This window comes from Vipera ursinii, assembly GCF_947247035.1.
Source record: "Vipera ursinii genome assembly, chromosome: 2".
NCBI lineage: Eukaryota > Metazoa > Chordata > Lepidosauria > Squamata > Viperidae > Vipera > Vipera ursinii.
In genome coordinates this window covers 159,735,503-159,753,160 of record NC_139513.1, presented here as the reverse complement: position 1 = coordinate 159,753,160, position 17,658 = coordinate 159,735,503, and the positions used below count along the sequence as shown (strand labels likewise).

General features: G+C 44.1%; 1 protein-coding gene and 1 long non-coding RNA gene across 2 annotated transcripts in view; both read left to right on the top strand.

The window, feature by feature from the left end:
* LOC310634413 overlaps nt 1–17,658 on the top strand; it is a 486,982-nt gene that overhangs the window by 153,301 nt on the left and 316,023 nt on the right. The gene's annotated exons all lie outside the window — the stretch shown is intronic.
* PDE1B (phosphodiesterase 1B) overlaps nt 1–17,658 on the top strand; it is a 60,746-nt gene that overhangs the window by 20,353 nt on the left and 22,735 nt on the right. The window contains exons 2-3 of the mRNA XM_083352768.1: nt 14,211–14,324; nt 17,419–17,601. Coding sequence (XP_083208894.1) covers nt 14,211–14,324; nt 17,419–17,601 — 297 coding nt within the window. The remainder of the gene's footprint in view (nt 1–14,210; nt 14,325–17,418; nt 17,602–17,658) is intronic.

The window sequence follows — 17,658 nt, the reverse complement described above, 5'->3', positions numbered from 1 at the left end:
ACTCACGAACAATAGGCCACATGCAGCCCTCGACAGCTAATATTTTAAAAATTATTTTAAAAATAAAGGAAGTTTGTTATTTAAATCAGGGGTTTTCAACCTTTTCACAGATTGACAATATTTGAGTACCACCAGTGCTTAGCAAGGTGTCGAAAACTTGACTAAAAAAAGGGGGGGAGGGGATTTTGGGTTTTACTGATTAGATTCATTTGTTGTTAAAAATGGCTAGTTTATAATATTATGGAAAAGCAAAAAGTTGAGGTTCAATGTTAATGCTTCCTTCTACTGCAACAGAGGAAGTCTGTTCTGTTTCCCTTCTCCCCCTCACTTTCCCCCCTTTCTCCTCCCCACTGTGTCCTACTATTTGCTTTTGTATTTTTGTATTTTATTCTATAAGCTAATAAAATATTACAAACTGTAGAAAAAAGTAAAAAAGGTACCAGTTTTAACTTCTTCGGTGGCTATTCCTTTACTGGATCAGTTTCCCTTTGCACTGACAAATGTATGATGAATTTATCCATGTTTATTAATATGCACCACTACCAGCTAGCTCTTTCCACAGTGTAGTAAGAATACAACCCCCACCCCCCCCCCACCCCTTCCCTGAACCCTTAAAGACACAGGAATCAAGTCCAAAGCAAGAATGGCTCACAAAATAAAGAAACACATAAACTCTGGTGTTTTTTTCCCCCTTTAAGCTGCCTCGTGTCACAATGTTGCAAACGAAACTGAAAGGCTCCGGCAATTGTGAAAAGCTTTAGCTTTAAATTTAGCCTGTTTACCTTCAAAGAAAACTTTCTAAAAGCCATAGACAGACTCAAGATAAGGGGGTAAAACTAACTACATTTGTTTAAAGGGATTAAACCTATGGAAGTCAACACTTTGGACTCAGTGCTAGCCTAAAATACGGACTACATAACCAAAGTACACAAACTGAGTCTCTGAATTACAACACGCTGTAAAAACTGTACAAAAATCCTTATGGTAACTCAATCAAGCTGCCAGCTGATCCAGAACTAAATAAACCCACTTCCTTTTTGACATGTTTGTCTGCCGGCTTGAATGCTGATTGCATTCTACTGGCTGGAGAAAACGAACCAGGGGACTTTTTCTTTCAGCAACAGCTGCTGCTTCTTCTCTGTCCCTGTTTCTTCCCTGCCTGCTGAGCTTTCCTCCTCTTTCCCTCTTTCCTTTTTCCCCCTTTCCCGCCCAAACCATCTCTTTTTATAGTCTTTTCTCTCCACACACACACACACCCTTTTTTTTTCTTCAGTTCACCTCCAGCTCCAGTCTGCTTCTAGAAGCACCAATCAGCTGGAGCCCTGCCAGGTCCTGGGGCTTCTGCCAGTTCAGACAATCCTGCAGCTGCCTCTCCCTCAGGCTTGGGTTGCTTCGGCTCATTCCCCTCTCCCACTACACTTCTTTAGGACGGTTGTGTACCACCTGCCATGTGGCAAAGTACCACAGGTGGTAAGTGTACCACCGGTTGAAAAGCGCTGATTTAAATAACTACTGGTATATATGTTTCATCTGTGGCCCAAGACAGTTCCTGCTCACTCAATGCGGCCTAGGCAAGCCAAAAGATTAGACAGCCATGGCCTAAGCCTTGGGCTTTTTCCCCCAACACAATCACATTGGTCCACTTTGTCAGCGGAAATGTTGAACTTAGTTGCAGAATCTCAAATAATAGATTGTGTCTCTCATGTGGTTGCCAACCTAGACTTAGAAAAATATGGACAACCTCTTTTTCCCAACTTTAAATGAATTATTAGGAAAAAACTGGTCATCTATTATCCAGTGATATATATTTCATTCTGTGTGTTTGGATGATAAATCAAGTTTGGGGATCTGGTCGCAATGAAACGTTCGGCTTACTTCCAGGCAAATAGGGGTAGGGCACATGGCAATACTTCTCATTAGGTGTCATCCTTTCCCAAATGAGGCAGAAGATTGGTTGCATGGAAACATGTCTCCGGGAGATGAAGGATATCTATGGGATTGCTCTTAATCACCCAAGATGCAGAATCTTCAATTTGCATCTAAAATCGGGGTCGTTGACCCTTATCTGTTTGCATCAGCTGTTCAAAATCTATGCTCATATCAAAGGTTTTTCAGCCAGACACTACTAGCATGAATTGAGAAGAAGGGATTTGTTAACTGCACAGAACAAACACAAAAGCACTAAAGTCAACATTTGAACAGTTAAAGATTCAATTGATATGAAACTAACACTTTAAGTTAAAGATTCAATTGATATGAAACTAACACTTTAAACCCTTTAAAGTGATGCACACTTTAAACACTTTTAAACACTTTAAACTCTTTATACAGAGGGATAGAATCAAGATGCCATGAAATGTTAGTACCATTTTACAATGCCTTGGTTAAGACCACGCTTGGAATATTTCACCCAGTTTTGGTCCCTATAATATAAAAAAAAAGATGTTGAGATGCTAGATTCTTCTAATGTGAATAGATTAATAGGTACCACTTCAGTGGAAAGGCAATTGTGCTCTGTGCACCATTGGCATGTAGCCATGCTGGCCACATCACCATGGCAAATGTCTTTGGACATCACTAGCTCCCTCGGCCAAAAAACAGATGAGCACCATGCCTTAGACTTGGATATGACTGGACAGGGAAATCTTTACCTTTTATTCCTTGGCAAAGGGTCGAGAAGGTGCAGCCTCCTAGGCTACATGCGATCTGGCAAAGAGTTGGGTGCAGTTTGTCAAGCTGTCTTTTTTGTTTTTTTGCTGCAATTGAAGGCCAAAATCTTAAGATATTCACTGCATCTGTAAAATCCCATGCCCCTTGAAAAATGAATTTCCCTTCATTTTTCAATATTTTAGAGAGTACAGTAGGAAGGAGGAGTGCTGTGTGCATTGTCTTGATCTCCTGAATGAAAGGCTGGATATAAATCTAATAAATACTGTACATAATAAAGCAGATATTTTAAGCTTCTGTAATGCTTAAGCCTCTCATTTCTCCCTTTATATGCCTCCAAGCCCCCACCCCACCCCTTGTCTCTACTGAATAGAATAGAATTCTTTATTGGCCAAGTGTGGTTGGACACACAAGGAATTTGTCTCCGGTGCATAAACTCTTAGTGTTCATACAAGTAGTAGTGATAATCATGGTCGTAAACAACATGAAAATATATTCATTATAAATCGTAAAAAATACAACACTTCATCATAAATCAAAAATACACTGCTTGGGTAGATGTTATTTTGGGAGCACCATTTAATGATCAAATGTATGTATATCTTCACCCCATGGGTGCTGTGTTGCTTAGAAGCTGGCCAGAAAAATGTACTGTTCTTAAACAATCAGCTTATCACCATCAGGGGACGTGGGGGTTTTTTGGTATTATTTGAAGGGAGAAAAACAAACACCATGTACAACATTATCTGATGAAGTTGAAAAGCAGCCATGCAGCCTTTATAGAACGTTAAAAGTTTAACCATTTGCAGCACAATACAGAATATTTACCTTAAAATAAATCTGCGACCAAAACAAAAATTTGTGTGTTTTGGCATAAATTTGTCCAGCTGGGTTGCATATCATTTTGCCTCCAAACAAAGTAATTGATTTGATCTAATTTGTTACCTACTTGTGTTGTTAAAGTGTAAAGGTCCTCCCATTTCTTTTCCTACAACAGAAATAGCAACCAAGCAAGTTTGGACTAAGACAATATGACTGGCTCAAAGTTATCTCAATAAGCTTCCATGGCTGAGGATGGGCTGAAACTGGGTCTCCCCGGTGCCAGTCTAGTGCCTTAACCCTTCCTGAAACTGATGCATATATTTGAATACCCTTATCTGTGATCCAGTATAGTAGGCTGAACACCCAGGATGCAGAGTGTACATTCCAGAGGAATAAGAGGCAGATCAACCCAAATATTTCGTGTGAGAGAAAGAGGTTGGAGACACTGTCTCTTTAATATCCCAAAGGTGCTTTATTCAAGAGGCAACTGGACTTTCTTGTTTTTCTTTGAAGACGTTTCGCTTCTCATCCAAGAAGCTTTTTCAGATCTGAGTGGATGGTGGGGAATGGAAGGATTTATACTCCTTGCAGACAGCTGGTCGTTTGCATTCTTTTTAGAGAGTCATTGAGGCCACTTGGAGGTTTGTCTGTGTCCTCGGGGTCGCCTGAGTAGTGCAAATGGGTGTGGAGCCTTCTTGGAACTGCTGAAAGGACTGTGTTGTGGAGCTGTGCTTTCCGCAGGATGTTTTCTGCCCTGTGTGCCTTCACTGTTGAACACAGGCTATTGTAGATGAGTTTGTGTAGTCTCAAACTGAAGCACAAACGGTTCCTATAGGCTGCAATTGTTTTGGAAATCCGTTCATAGTCCCACATCATTTGAAGGGTGTTCATCCCAAAGTGCATAGTTAAATGTCCTTTGGGACAACTATGACCTGGATGACTGAGAATCTCCACAGACAACTTTAATAGTTAATAGTTCTCAGAGTCTATGGTAGCTGCAGATAAGAGACTGCTTCATTTTGGCAGGATTCTGTCTATAGGTGCGGAACAGTAAAGAATTCAAGTTGGAAGAATCACCACACGTCTTCCTTGGTTTTTGGGCCTAACATTATCAGTATTTACAGATGACAGGCTGATTAGGTATTCCTCAGAGTAGTAATCTCAACACCATGTGAAAGACACCTGTTTGAGAAAGGTGTCTTAATAGATGATGACATTTTTTTTCTTGTTTCCCATTATCGGCACACAGCCCCTGCTGCTTTTACATCTACTGATTTAATTCCTTTGGCATTTGAAGCTCAGTAGATGTTGAATAATTTGGTGACATGAGTGCTGTCTTTGTGTTGTTATTTCATGGTAATTGAATTTTCAAAGACAGCACACTATACCACGCATATTTAAAGTAGGTTTGCACAATATACTCTTTCCATCAAACTTAATGCCATCCCACCTAGTGCCCCTGAGGTTTATAAGATAAGATAAGATAACCTTTATTTTCATTTTTTTACTGTGGGCACAACAGCTCACATTAAAAATGAAATTTAGTTGCCCACTCTTAAAGTGAACACATACATGACACACACCTAAACATACTATATACAACATATGTATAGACCCACACCCCTACATATACATAACAAATAAATATTAAACACTGTCCATCTGGAATATATAACAGAAGGGGGAAGCTTGAGAGTTCACAAGGTTAATGCTGTATGGAATGAAACTATGGCTGAATCTGGATGTTCTGCTGCGGATACCACGAAACCTCCTCCCAGAAGGTAACAGGGAAAACAGATCATGAAGAGGATGTGTAGTGTCCCAGATAATCTTATGGACCCTGCTCAAGCAACACTTCTGTGCTGTGTCCTGGATGGGAGGGAGGGAGGGAACTGCCAATGATCTTTTCAGCCATCCTCACCACTCTCTGCACCACCTTCCTGTCTGAAGCACTGGTGCTTCCAAACCAGACTGTGATGCTGTATGACAGGATGCTCTCGCTCGTCCCCCTGTAGAAAGTGATAAGAATAAGGGAAGGAAGATGTGCTTTTCTCATGCGACACAGAAAATGCATGTACTGCTGTGCCTGCTTCACCAGTGTCTCGCTGTTGAGTGACCAAGCCAGCCTACTTGTTAACTGCACACCCAGGAATTTGATGCTGGTAACCATGTCCACAGGTGAATCATTAATGCACAGAGAAGTGTAGCTGTGGCTGCCTTTTCTGAAATCGACAATGATCTCTTTGGTTTTTTCCAGTATTCAAAACTAGGCTGTTTTCCTTACACCAGTTCACCAACCCCTCAACCTCCTTACGGTAAGCACCCTCATTGTCATGGTGAATAAGGCCCACTACTGTTGTACCGTCTGCCAACTTCACAATATGGTTGGTGGCAAACCTAGCACAACAGTTATGGGTCAGTAGGGTGAACAGAAGCGGACTTAGGACTTATAGGACTTATCTATACAGTACTCACAGGCAAGCAACCATAAAATGAAACATAATCCTCCAGAGAAAGTAAAAATTGCCTGTCCTGAACTAATAGAAGTCTAGTCTAGCTTCTAGTTGGAAACCATTGGTAATCGCTCTCTGTTCTGGTTTAAGGACAAGGTTCAACTTCCTGTGTGATGCTTCCGTCTCAAATACAAAATACAGAAAAACAAAGTTGGAATGGATCTTGAAGGTCTTCCAGTCTAATCCCCTGCTGAATCGTATTGAGTTTCTTGATTTTCGGTTACTGTAGGACAGGGGTGTCAAACTCAATTTCACTGAGGGCCGCATCAGCATTGCGCTTGCCCTCAGGGGGCTGGGTGGATATGGCCAGGGTGGGCATGGCCTACTGGGTGGGCATGGCTACAGTGCGTATGGGCTACTGGGTGGGCATGGCCAGCTCTACATCGTTCACATCAAGGGTGCCTATGGGGGCCTGGGCAGGAGTGGGACAGATCTGAGGGTCTCTGGCAGAAGGAGGGTCTCTGGGCCAGGGCCAAGGCAGCGGGGGCCGTTCCCTCACTGTTTCCAGGATGGCTTCGCGGGCTGCATGAAACCACTTTGCGGGCCGCATCCGGCCCCCCAGCCTTGTGTTTGACATGTCTGCTGTAGGAGATCATGTTTAAATTAAGCTATGGTCAGATATAAGGAAACATGCAGAATTCTTAGATGATTGATGTTGCTGTGGTTTGGAGAAATTGGGTGGCAGTGCTGATAGATTTGAGACCTTTGGGACAAGAACATGCTGGAGATTTGAGGTGACATTATAATACTGCCCATGTTTAAAAATATCCAAACCGAGCATGGGTGGGCAAGGTACATGAGCCCCTTTTTAAAGGCCTCGCGGTCTTCAAGAGCAGACAGTAATTTAAATCTGAGATATATTTTACACTAAGATTATGCCAGCTTCAAAAGTGATTTGGAAAAAGCCCTTTGACTGTTGTGTCAGCACAGCCTTTCTTTGTTATGCACATATCTTTTTTGCAGGTTCCTGCACAAGCCTGAGGAAGGATGCTTCTGCTTTTGGGTGTGCTGCTGTGTGTCAGTTGCTTAAAGAGGCACTTAAGTGATTCATAGCGCCAAGGTAACTTCAGGTTCCCTGTAGGAAGGCCAGCTGCTTTCACGAAGAGCTCACATGAGGTCTGAAACATTTCTTCCAAATCATTTTTAAGGCCTGTCCGATCCTACTTTACAGCAACAAAATCTCTCTCCAGCCGAGCTTTACTCCTATGGACTACAGAAAACACCTTTGTAATCTTCCTGACAACTGCATGCAAGCAGTGGCGTAGCGTGGGTTGTCAGCACCCGGGGCAAGGCAAGTAATTTGCGCCCCCTAACCTGTGGATTTTAGCACTCGAGTCTCTTCCACTAGCTCAGGAATTCTGGGAGTTGAAGTCCATGAGTCATAAAAGAGCCAAGGTTGCCTACCCCTGAGTTAGGTTCAAGGCAAAAAAGGGTCTCTGGAGAAGAGGGAAAATGCTAGTTTAAAACTGAAACAAGGCAACTTTAAGGTGCCTCAGCTGTGATTTAGGATGAGACAAAGAGAGGACATGGCGTTGAAAATGGTTAATGGGGCATGTTTGTTCCACTTTTAGTGGACGTCAAGATAAACCCCACGAGAGAATGACCTTACAATAGATGTGAATAGGCTTGGACTACATTTGTAGATTGAGTGCATACATCACATGGAGCGATGATGGGCTTCATCAAGATTTATGATCCCACAATTGGCTAGTTTTCTCCATCTTGTCCTAAACCCTGGATACCAACCACGGTTTATGGCTTAGCATGTGGTGTGGGGTTGACCCAACATGTTAGGCGACAAACAATGACTTCCAACTTACAATGCCTCAGCTTCCCAAGGTTATTCCAAAGCCGGAAAAGCCAACCAACCCACCCTGCAGCTTTGCCTGCTTAGGCTGAACCCCAGGAATTCATACTTGCTGCGGCGCCCGACCTATTTTCTGCCCAGACGCTGCTTATCCAAGCCAAGCCGCCTCCTTCTCTTTGGCACCTCACCCCAAAGATTCGCCGGCCTGGCTGGAAACTCTCGCTGCTGGCGACGTGTGTCGGGGGGGCGGTCCCGATCGCCTCCTGCAGGGGGAACCGAGTGGCCGCAGAGAGTCAATACGGCAGGAGGAGGAGGAGGAGCAGCAGCAGCAAGCAGCCGCAGGTGCGGCAGCTGCAGTTGTTACCTTTACCTCTGGCAAAGGAGGAGACGGGGGCGGGAGCTGGGTCGGGGGGGCGGGCTTGCAGGTTGAGAGCCAAGCGGAGGAGAGCCGCGGCGGGAGAAAGAGAGGGAGGCAGGACGCCGCCAAGCCTCCCCACCCCCACCCGAGAAAGGAGGCGATCCGCAGCCGCGAGAGGACGGGATCCCGCTCTGGCTGGGCGCAGCGAATGCGGTTGCTTTCTATGCTCCGCCCACTCGCTCGCTCCTCCGACCCTTGGTGAAGCAGAATCGTCCCCCTCCGGCGAGCTTAATGGGCGCCCCCCCAGATGTTGCGCCCGGTGCGGCCGGCCCCCCCTGCACCCCCCACGCTACGCCACTGCATGCAAGTGACTAGCCCAGGGGTAGGCAACCTCGGCTCTTTTATGACTCACGGACTTCAACTCCCAGAATTCCTGAGTCAGCATAGCATAGCTGACTCAGGAATTCTGGGAGTTGAAGTCCATGAGTCATAAAAGAGCCGAGGTTGCCTACCCCGGACTGGCCACTGCCACCCTTCTAGGGTGTTTTTTTTTTCAACTTCCCCTACACGTCTAGATTTTTCTGATAACCCCCCCCCCCCACACACACACACACCCTCCAATACTAACCAGATCTTAATCCAGATCCTGCTTAGCTTTTTTACAGTCAACGAAGGCTGGGCAAGTGCTGCCACCTACTGTGACTTCCTTTAAAATAACATTAAAAGAAAAAAAGCATGAACGTCTCACCCACACTAAAATCTAGAGGGAGAAAAACATGAAAATTCCTACTGCAGTCCTCAGCCCACTCAAAAAACATTAAGCTTGATCTCCCAGGCTCTCAAAGTTTGCCTCCTGTTGATTGGGTCATCCTCCATTGGCTCTGAGGGCCCTAGAGAGCATTTCCTTTTTCGTATTCCCTGCCCCAACATCCCCGCCGCCCCCAATTCAACCTATTACCAGCTAAACCTTACTTCTCTAGCTGCTACTCTCCTCCTTTTTTTTGTAATCCAGTCACAGCAAAGCTGCTGCTGCGTGGATGCATTTTGCTTTTGTTCTCCCTTCTACTCTACGGTGCCCCCCTTTCTCCAGCCAAGGGCTCCTCTGAAATGAGAGCTTTTTTTTTCAAATACGAGGAGATCCCATTGCCTATCTTCACCTCCCCTTGTTGGTACATCATCAGATTGATTTAGGCAAAGAAAAATTAGACAAAAGCCTTATTCCCCACTGGTGGTAAAAGGAAAGGTTGGGGAAGGGTGACTCAGCCTTCCATCCTTCCCAGGTAGGTAAAATGAGGACCCAGATTGTTGGGGGCAATTAAGCTGACTTTGTAATAATGCCGCTTGGGGGTGGGTGTGAAAGCCCTAATAAGCAGGCATATACATAGAATGAAGGCTACTGCTAAGCTTGTAAGCCGCCCTGAGTCTTCGGAGAAGGGCGGGATATAAATGGAATTAAAATAAATAAATAAATAAAATAAATTTCTTATTCAGCAGTTGCGGCCATGAAAAATTCTTGGAGGGCCAGGCAGTGGATTAGGAAACACACCGAGCTGTCGCTGAAAATGGCAACCCAGTCACAAGATTTATCTTTCTTGTAACAGGTAGCGCAGCTGACGCGATTGTTGTGTTATCATCCTGTTGGCCTTCCATTTCTCCAGCGTAGAAGAACATAGGCTTCCATATAAGAAATGCCCTGACTTGTTCCGTGTTTTTCAGCAGCAGCCCCTAAGATGACTCTCCAGTGGTGTTGGGCCATGCTGGCTGGGGATCCTGGGAATTGTAATACTCGTGCATCTGAAGGGTGCTGGATAAGGAAAGTTCTAAGTTCAAAGAGAGGACTCAACACCAAGCTCCTTGTTTTGCAGCTTTCCTTGTGCTGCTGTTGACATGTTGTTTTGTCCCCAAGAAATGTGTGTGGGCACTTTCCATTTCCTTCAAAAGACACTCATGTGTTAATGATGTGCTCCTCTGGTTTCACTGAAAGACTAAGTGGTGTTTGTTGTTTTTCCTGTCAGTGTCTTTCATGCATTACAATGGGACTGATTAATTGGAAGTGAAACATTACGGACGAAGCGCCTGGCTGAGCTTGATGGCCTGTTATTAACTAGCAGCACACGAAGAACTGGCCAGAACTGCATGACCTAACCCAGGGGTCAGCAACCTGAAACAGTGAAAGAGCCACTCGGAACCGGTTCCCTCACAAAAGGAAAAACTGGGAGCCACAAAAAATGTGTGCACATGCGCGTACATGCGCGCATGCGCAGAACAGGGTTTGACTGAAGAGTGGGAGCCAAGGCGAAATATGCACCTACCCTGCATATTTGAATTGATTGGTTGAACTTTTTTAGTCCCACTTTTTTTTTTTGTACTGCACATGGCAGAGGACTGGGAGCCGCAGGAGACGGCTGAAAGAGCCACATGCGGCTCCGGAGCCACGGGTTGCAGACCTGTGACCTAACCTATCGTTTGCTTTGGCAAGGTCTGTTGATATTAGCCCACTCTCTGCAGAACAGGTAGGGTCATTGTGTCACAAGAGAAATACACTTGGTGAGACAAGTTACAGGAGGGGCCTTCAGATGAGAATGAGCCCCACTTTTGTTGTTCCCTTCTGAACAAAAGGGAAAAAGTTGAAAATGGGAAGAAATGAATTCCTAGAAGAAAGGTGAACGAGAGTTCCTCCAGATGTATGAGTAAAGCAGATCCCAAAGTTGTCACAGGAGCAAAAAGGCACTTGCAGATTAATCCTGTCCCATTTTTTTTATACGGAGTCTTGTTGACAGATAGGGTTGGCCCTTGGCAGGCCTTCTGCCTCCCTCACGTAGAAGCCATCTTCAAGACCAGTTGCAGGCTTATTAGAACTGGTTGAATAAGATAAATACCCTCCTGTTATATAAATATACAGAACTGTCCGTGTCAAAGTGAAGAATTTGGGAAGATTTTTGAAAGGCCATCCTGCCCAATCCCTGAAGATTAGTGCAGAATAGGGCTGTGCTTTGGGATTTAAAGGTGAGAGGATGATCGCAGGGCTTTTTTTGTCATAGAACGCTCAGAATGGAGTTCCGGCACCTTTTTTGGATGGAACCTTGTAGGATAGGCAATGCGGGTTGTATGACATGTGTGAGTTCCGGCACCTTTACAAAAAAAGCACTGATCCTGGGGAAAGATATATTTAGTTTTAAAGAGTTGTGGACAAGGGCTAAAAGCTCTTACTCATGTGTTCTGAACTGCCTTTTATCCTTTTGCACAGCACTTATACAGACCTTAAAAATTCCTTGTTTGCTGATATACAACCAGCCAGACTCTATTTAAAGACCTCCAGGAAAAAGAGAGCATACCACCTCCCAAGACAGTCTGTTTCATTGTCAAAGAGTTTTTCTTTTCCTAGAGCTGAATCCTGCTCCCTGTCTTAACATTCAGTTGAAATCACCCTGAATCTTGGCTTCCAGCTTTGCTGCATAGTGCAGCAGAAGACTGGCCCGTTCCACCTTCTGTATGGATTGGTCAGATCTTTTGCAATGTCTGCCAATGCCCTTGTGGGTCTGTCACATCCCTGGTGGGATGAAATCCATGCGAGGAGGTGGGGGGTGGGTGTGGGAGTTAGCATCCTTTTCACCGTTTTCAATTGATTAGGATTAGGATTTAGGATTTATTAAATTTATATGCCGCCCTTCTCCCTAAGGACTCAGGGCGGCTCACAACAATAAAAATTAAGAGACATATAATACAAAAATTTTAAAAAAAATTAAACAATGAATATAAAGAATACGGGACAATTTACACAATAAAAACCAAATTAAAAACCATGGTCAGTCCAGACCCGCTTGTTGGAACAACCATGTCTTCAGGTCACGGCGGAAGGATCGAAGGTCAGGGGCCGTCCGCAGCTCCGGAGGCAGTTCATTCCAGAGGGTCGGCGCGCCCACAGAGAAGGCTCTCAGACTCCCAACTTCTTGGTTGAGGGCGGCTAGGAAGGAGAAAAGAAGACTTGTTTGTAGGCAAGCAACTTGGGAGCCGTGGTGGCACAGTGGTTGGAAGGCAGTATTGCAGGCTAACTCTGCTCACACTGCCAGGAGTTCGATTCCTTCAATCCTCATCGGCTCAAGGTTGACTCAGGCCTTCCATCCTTCCAAGATCGGTAAAACAAGGACCCAGATTGTTGGGGGGCAATACTCTGACTCTGTAAACCGCTCAGAGAGGGCTGTAAAGCACTGTGAAGGGGTATATAAGTTTAAGTGCTATTGCTATTGCTCTTTGTGTTGTATCCGTAATGCTGGGCTCAGGATCAAGAAGGAAATTACCTACTTGTTTATTTATTTTGTTATATTTTTTCCCCCGTTATCCCTTGAAGGAACTCTGCGTGGCACTCTAAGTCCCTTTTCCTCCCCCTTCATTATCACATCAATCCTGTGAGTAGGATACGTTGAAAGGGAGATGAGAATGAGTGGCCAATGATCGCCCAATAATTTTCAGGGCTGGATAGAGATGTGGACTTGGGTTTCTTTTGCCTATTTTCCATCTTCTAATGCAGGGGTGTCAAACTCAATTTCATTGAGGGCCGCATCAGCATTGCGGTTGCCCTTAGGGGGCCGGGTGGGTATGGCCTGGGTGGGTGTGGCCTACTGGGTGGGCGTGGCTAGAGTGCATATGGCCTACTGGGTGGGCGTGGCCAGCTCTACATCGTTCGCATCAAGGGTGCCTATGGGGGCCTGGGCAGGAGTGGGACAGATCTGAGGGTCTCTGGCAGAAGGAGGGTCTCTGGGCCAAGGCCAAGGCAGTGGGGGCCGTTCCCTCACTGTTTCCAGGATGGCTTCACGGGCCACATGAAACCACTTTGCGGGCCGGATCTGGCCCCCGGGCCTTGTGTTTGACATGTCTGTTCTAATGGAATGAATGAAACTAAACATTAAGAAAACCAAGATCATGGCATCCGGCCCTCTCAATTCCTGGCAAATAGATGGGGAAGAAATGGAGGTAGTGACAGATTTTATTTTCTTGGCCTCCAAGATCACTGCAGATGGGGACTGTAGCCAAGAAATTAAAAGATGCTTGCTCCTGGTGAGGAAAGCCATGGCAAATCTAGACAGCACACTAAAAAGCAGAGACATCACCCTGTCAACAAAAGTGCGTATAGTCAAGGCCATGGTCTTCCCAGTTGCAATGTATGGCAGTGAAAGTTGGACCATAAAAAAGGCTGAGCGCCAAAGAATTGAAGCCTTTGAACTCTGGTGCTGGAGAAGACTCCTGCGAGTCCCTTGGACTGCAAGGCGATCAAACTGGTCAGTCATAGAGGAGATCAACCCTGACTGCTCTTTAGAAGGCCAGATCCTGAAGCTAAAACTCAAATACTTTGGCCACCTCCAATGATAAGGAAGGACTCACTGGAGAAGAGCCTAATGCCGGGAAAGATTGAGGGCAATAGAAGAAGGGGACGAGAGAGAATGAGGTGGCTGGATGGAGTTACTGAAGCAGTAGGTGTGAGCTTAAATGGACTCCAGAATATGGTAGAGGACAGGAAAGCCTGGAGGAATGTTGTCCATAGGGTCGTGATGGGTCGGACATGACTTCGCAACTAACAACAACAACAATGGAGTTTAACATATCCTCTTACAGTGAATGCTGTTAGCCTGTGTCCAGTGGTATATTAACCCCCCAAATGTTGTGCTTTTCTATCGGAAACTGCCCTTCCCTCCATTCCCTTTGAGTGTGCAAGAAGGCAAAGCATTTTCCAAGAGAACATTGCATTTCATTCTTTTTTTTCTTTTTTTTTAAAAGAGAGAGTCATTTTTGATGTAGTTGATCAAGCAGTTGTTGGTTGAGGAAGTTGCAAGTTCTAGAAAGGTGACCAGCCCTGTCCGCTTTCCTTGAGATTATCTTCTCACAACAGTGGCGAACAACTGGAATATGATTTCTTGCTGGTTGGCTCTTTCTTGAGGAGGTGGGATTGTGATGTGAGATTGCTCTACCGCAGGTGAGCCAAGGAAAGAAGTTTTCCCCAGTCTACTTTAATCCCTTCCTCTCATTTCTTTCCCCGCTTGATCTGCAGGTTGCGGTATATGGTGAAACAGCTGGAGACAGGAGAGGTGAATATTGTGGAGCTGAAGAAGAACTTGGAATATACAGCTTCTTTGCTTGAAGCAGTTTACATTGATGAGACCAGGTGAGGGTGAAGGGCTGGGAAAGCCCTGTTGGGTGTCCATCTGCTCCAACACTATTTCCTTCCCTCCCTCCCTCCCTCCCTCCCTCCCTCCCCAAAGTCAAAATGAGTGCCCCTCGATAGGCTGCCCATCCCCAAGTTAAACCGCCTCTCCAGATTCAGGGACTTCACATCCCATTGCTGAAAATGTTTCTGGAGGTCGGTCCATACACCTGGAGAGCACCCAGGTTGACGAAAGCTGGGATAAACTGAATTGTGGGGAATTCGTAAGGCAACAGACACCATCAGGCAGAAATTTGACAGTGGTGGTTAGCATCCTGGCTTGGATGATGGCAGAAGCTCTGCTGAGTTTTACCAGCTCCGAAAACCTTTTAATGGGTGGATCTTCCTCTGGATGCCAGTTGGTGTTAGCACTAAGAAGGGATGTGGTTCCCCCTAGTGGCAGACTGACATATAAAGAACTCGCCAACCTTGGATGCGCTGAATCCAGAGAGTCAGTCAAGTACTGTACACGCTGTTATCTAAATCACAAACTCATTCCTCGGTTTTCTATTAAGTGGTGGGAAATACTTTCTCAGAGTCACTAAGAGAAAGCCGAGCAAGAGCACATTAGAAGACACCTCACCTCTGTCTAAAGTCCAGAGAAGCACTGATGACATTTCCCCTATTGCTGAGTTGCCCTTCATCCATACTTAAGTATTGCCAGAACAATTTCACCATCTGTGAAATTTGTTGTCCCCATGATTGATCCAGTGGTGGGATTCAGCCGGTTCGCACCACTTCAGCAGAACCGGTAACTAATTTTTTGTTGCCGAGGCCCAGGATGGACCTCTGGAAGCGGCATCCACACAGAGAACCTGTTGTTCACATATTTGAATCCCACCACTGGATTGATCCCTACTGGGCCTTTATTCGAGGTGTTTTTAGTTTCTATCAGTCATCTGACTTCCTTCCAAAGTAATACTTGAGAACCTAACAGCTTTACTCACCCTGAAGCTGTTCTTGCACCTTCAGAGTAATGGGAAACATACTACTTTAGTACTGGGGCACTTAAAATAGTCCCTTCGGAGATTACAATGGCCCCAACCCTATTAGCCTTTTGTAAGGCCTTAAAAACCTGTCTATGTTCCTGAGCCTGGGATGTTAAATGCACTTTCCTGGCTATATTGGTCACTGGCCAAATACCTTGCTCTTGTGTATTTTGAATTGGCTGTTTAATGCTTTCTTTTTTAAAAAAAATATTGATTTTTTTCCATACATACAGTAATAATTTTTCAACCAACATGCTGTCTGAGTTTACATTTGCTAATGCATATTTAATTCCTAATCCTTTATTTTTTCCTCTACCCATCGATAGAATAAGCCCCAAGTTTGATAATATTCTGTTTCTTCTTTTTCTTTCAATCTCATAGTCAGTCTGTCCATCTCTGTACATTCTAGTATTTTTTAATTATTTCTTCATGGCATTCCTTCATTTTTTCTAATATTGCGCATGTATAATTCTTGCTGCTGTGGTGACATGCAAGGTCAGATACAAGCTTTGTTTGCTGAGCTTTTCTGGCATTATACCTAATTAAAAAGTTCAGGTTTAAAGTCTACAAGTTCTCCCAACACCCCTTCTAGCCAATTATGTATCTTTTTCCAATAATTCTTTACTTTATTACATGTCCACCAAACATGATAATATGTGCCTGACTTATGTTTATATTTCCAACATCTATCTGACATATTTTTAAAGATTTTTGCTAATCTTGCTGGTGGCAGGTGCCATCTATAGAATATTTTATATAAATTTTCTTTATAAGAAGTTGACATTGTCAGTTTATAATTTCTTTCCCATAAATTTTGCTATTTTTCTAATTCTATATTATATCCAAACAATTTTGTCCATCTTATCATTGTTTCTTTAGCTTGTTTGCTTTCCATTTCCAAAGTTATCAGAAAATTATACATTTTCTTAATTAATTTCTCATCTGAAGTTAACAATGTCTTATCAGACACAGTTTGTTCGTTATAAAATCCATATAATTTAACATCTTTATCATATCTAGTTTACATTTGTAGATGTGCCCACCATGATAGGTTGATACCCTGATTATCCATTTCTTGTTTAGATTTTAAATTCCCTTCAGCATTTAGAATACCTCTATATGTCTAGATTTTTTCAGTCTACTAAATTTGGGTGTACAAATACTTCCATTGTTGACAACCACCCTGGAATTTTCAAGTATATTTTACTTTTTATTTTCCCCCATGTTCTTAATAATGCATTTCTTATATAATGGGAAACATACTACTTTAGTATTGGGGCACCTAAAATCCTCCTCCCTTTGGAGATTAGAATGGCCCCAACTCTATTAGCCTTTTGTAAGGCCTTAAAAACCTGGCTATGTTCCTGAGCCTGTTGAATGCACCAACCCCCCCCCCCAACCCCCTTTCTTGGCTTTATTGGTAACTGGCCAAATACCTTGCTCTTGTGTATTTTGAATTGGCTGTTTAATGCTTTCTACTGGTTTCATTGTTTTAAAATGTTTTTCAAATTTTTAATTGTAAGATACATTCTGAATTGGAAGCTGCCCAGAATCATTTCCTGAGCTGGATAGCTATAGAAATTGATTGATTGATGATTGATTGATTGATTGAATGAATGAACGAATGAATAAATGAACAAAAAAGTATGACTTAAGGCCATCTTACTCATGGGCTAGTACAGGGGTCTTCAAACGTGGCCCTTTTATGACTTGTGGACTTCAACTCCCAGAATTCCTCAGCCAGGCATGCTGGCTGAGGAATTCTGGGAGTTGAAGTCCACAAGTCATAAAAGGGCCACGTTTGAAGACCCCCCCGGGCCAGTATAAGCAATGTTATGGAGACATGAGTTAAACATCCCTCCGTTTTATTTTTCAAAATTTCTTTTAACATTTAAAAGATGATCCATCAGTGTTGAAAACCAGGCTAAGTGCCGGTGTTACTGTTGTTCTCTGGGCTTCTTTTTAATTTTTTGGGGGGATGGCAATGTCTCCTATTGCGACACACATTGCCTCTAATTGCTTATCATCTGTCCTTCCTCTCCCCACTGGCACCATTCCTGTTTCAGGAAGATTCTGGACACAGAAGATGAACTCCAAGAGATCAAATCTGATGCTGTGCCCTCTGAAGTGCGAGACTGGCTGGCCTCCACTTTTACCCAGCAGACCCGGTCGAAGGGGCGCCGTTCGGAGGAGAAACCCAAGTTTCGCAGCATTGTGCATGCTGTTCAAGCTGGCATCTTTGTGGAAAGGTTTGGTTTGTCTTGCCTCTCCATGGACTGCCTGGAATTAGAATAGAATAGGGTATG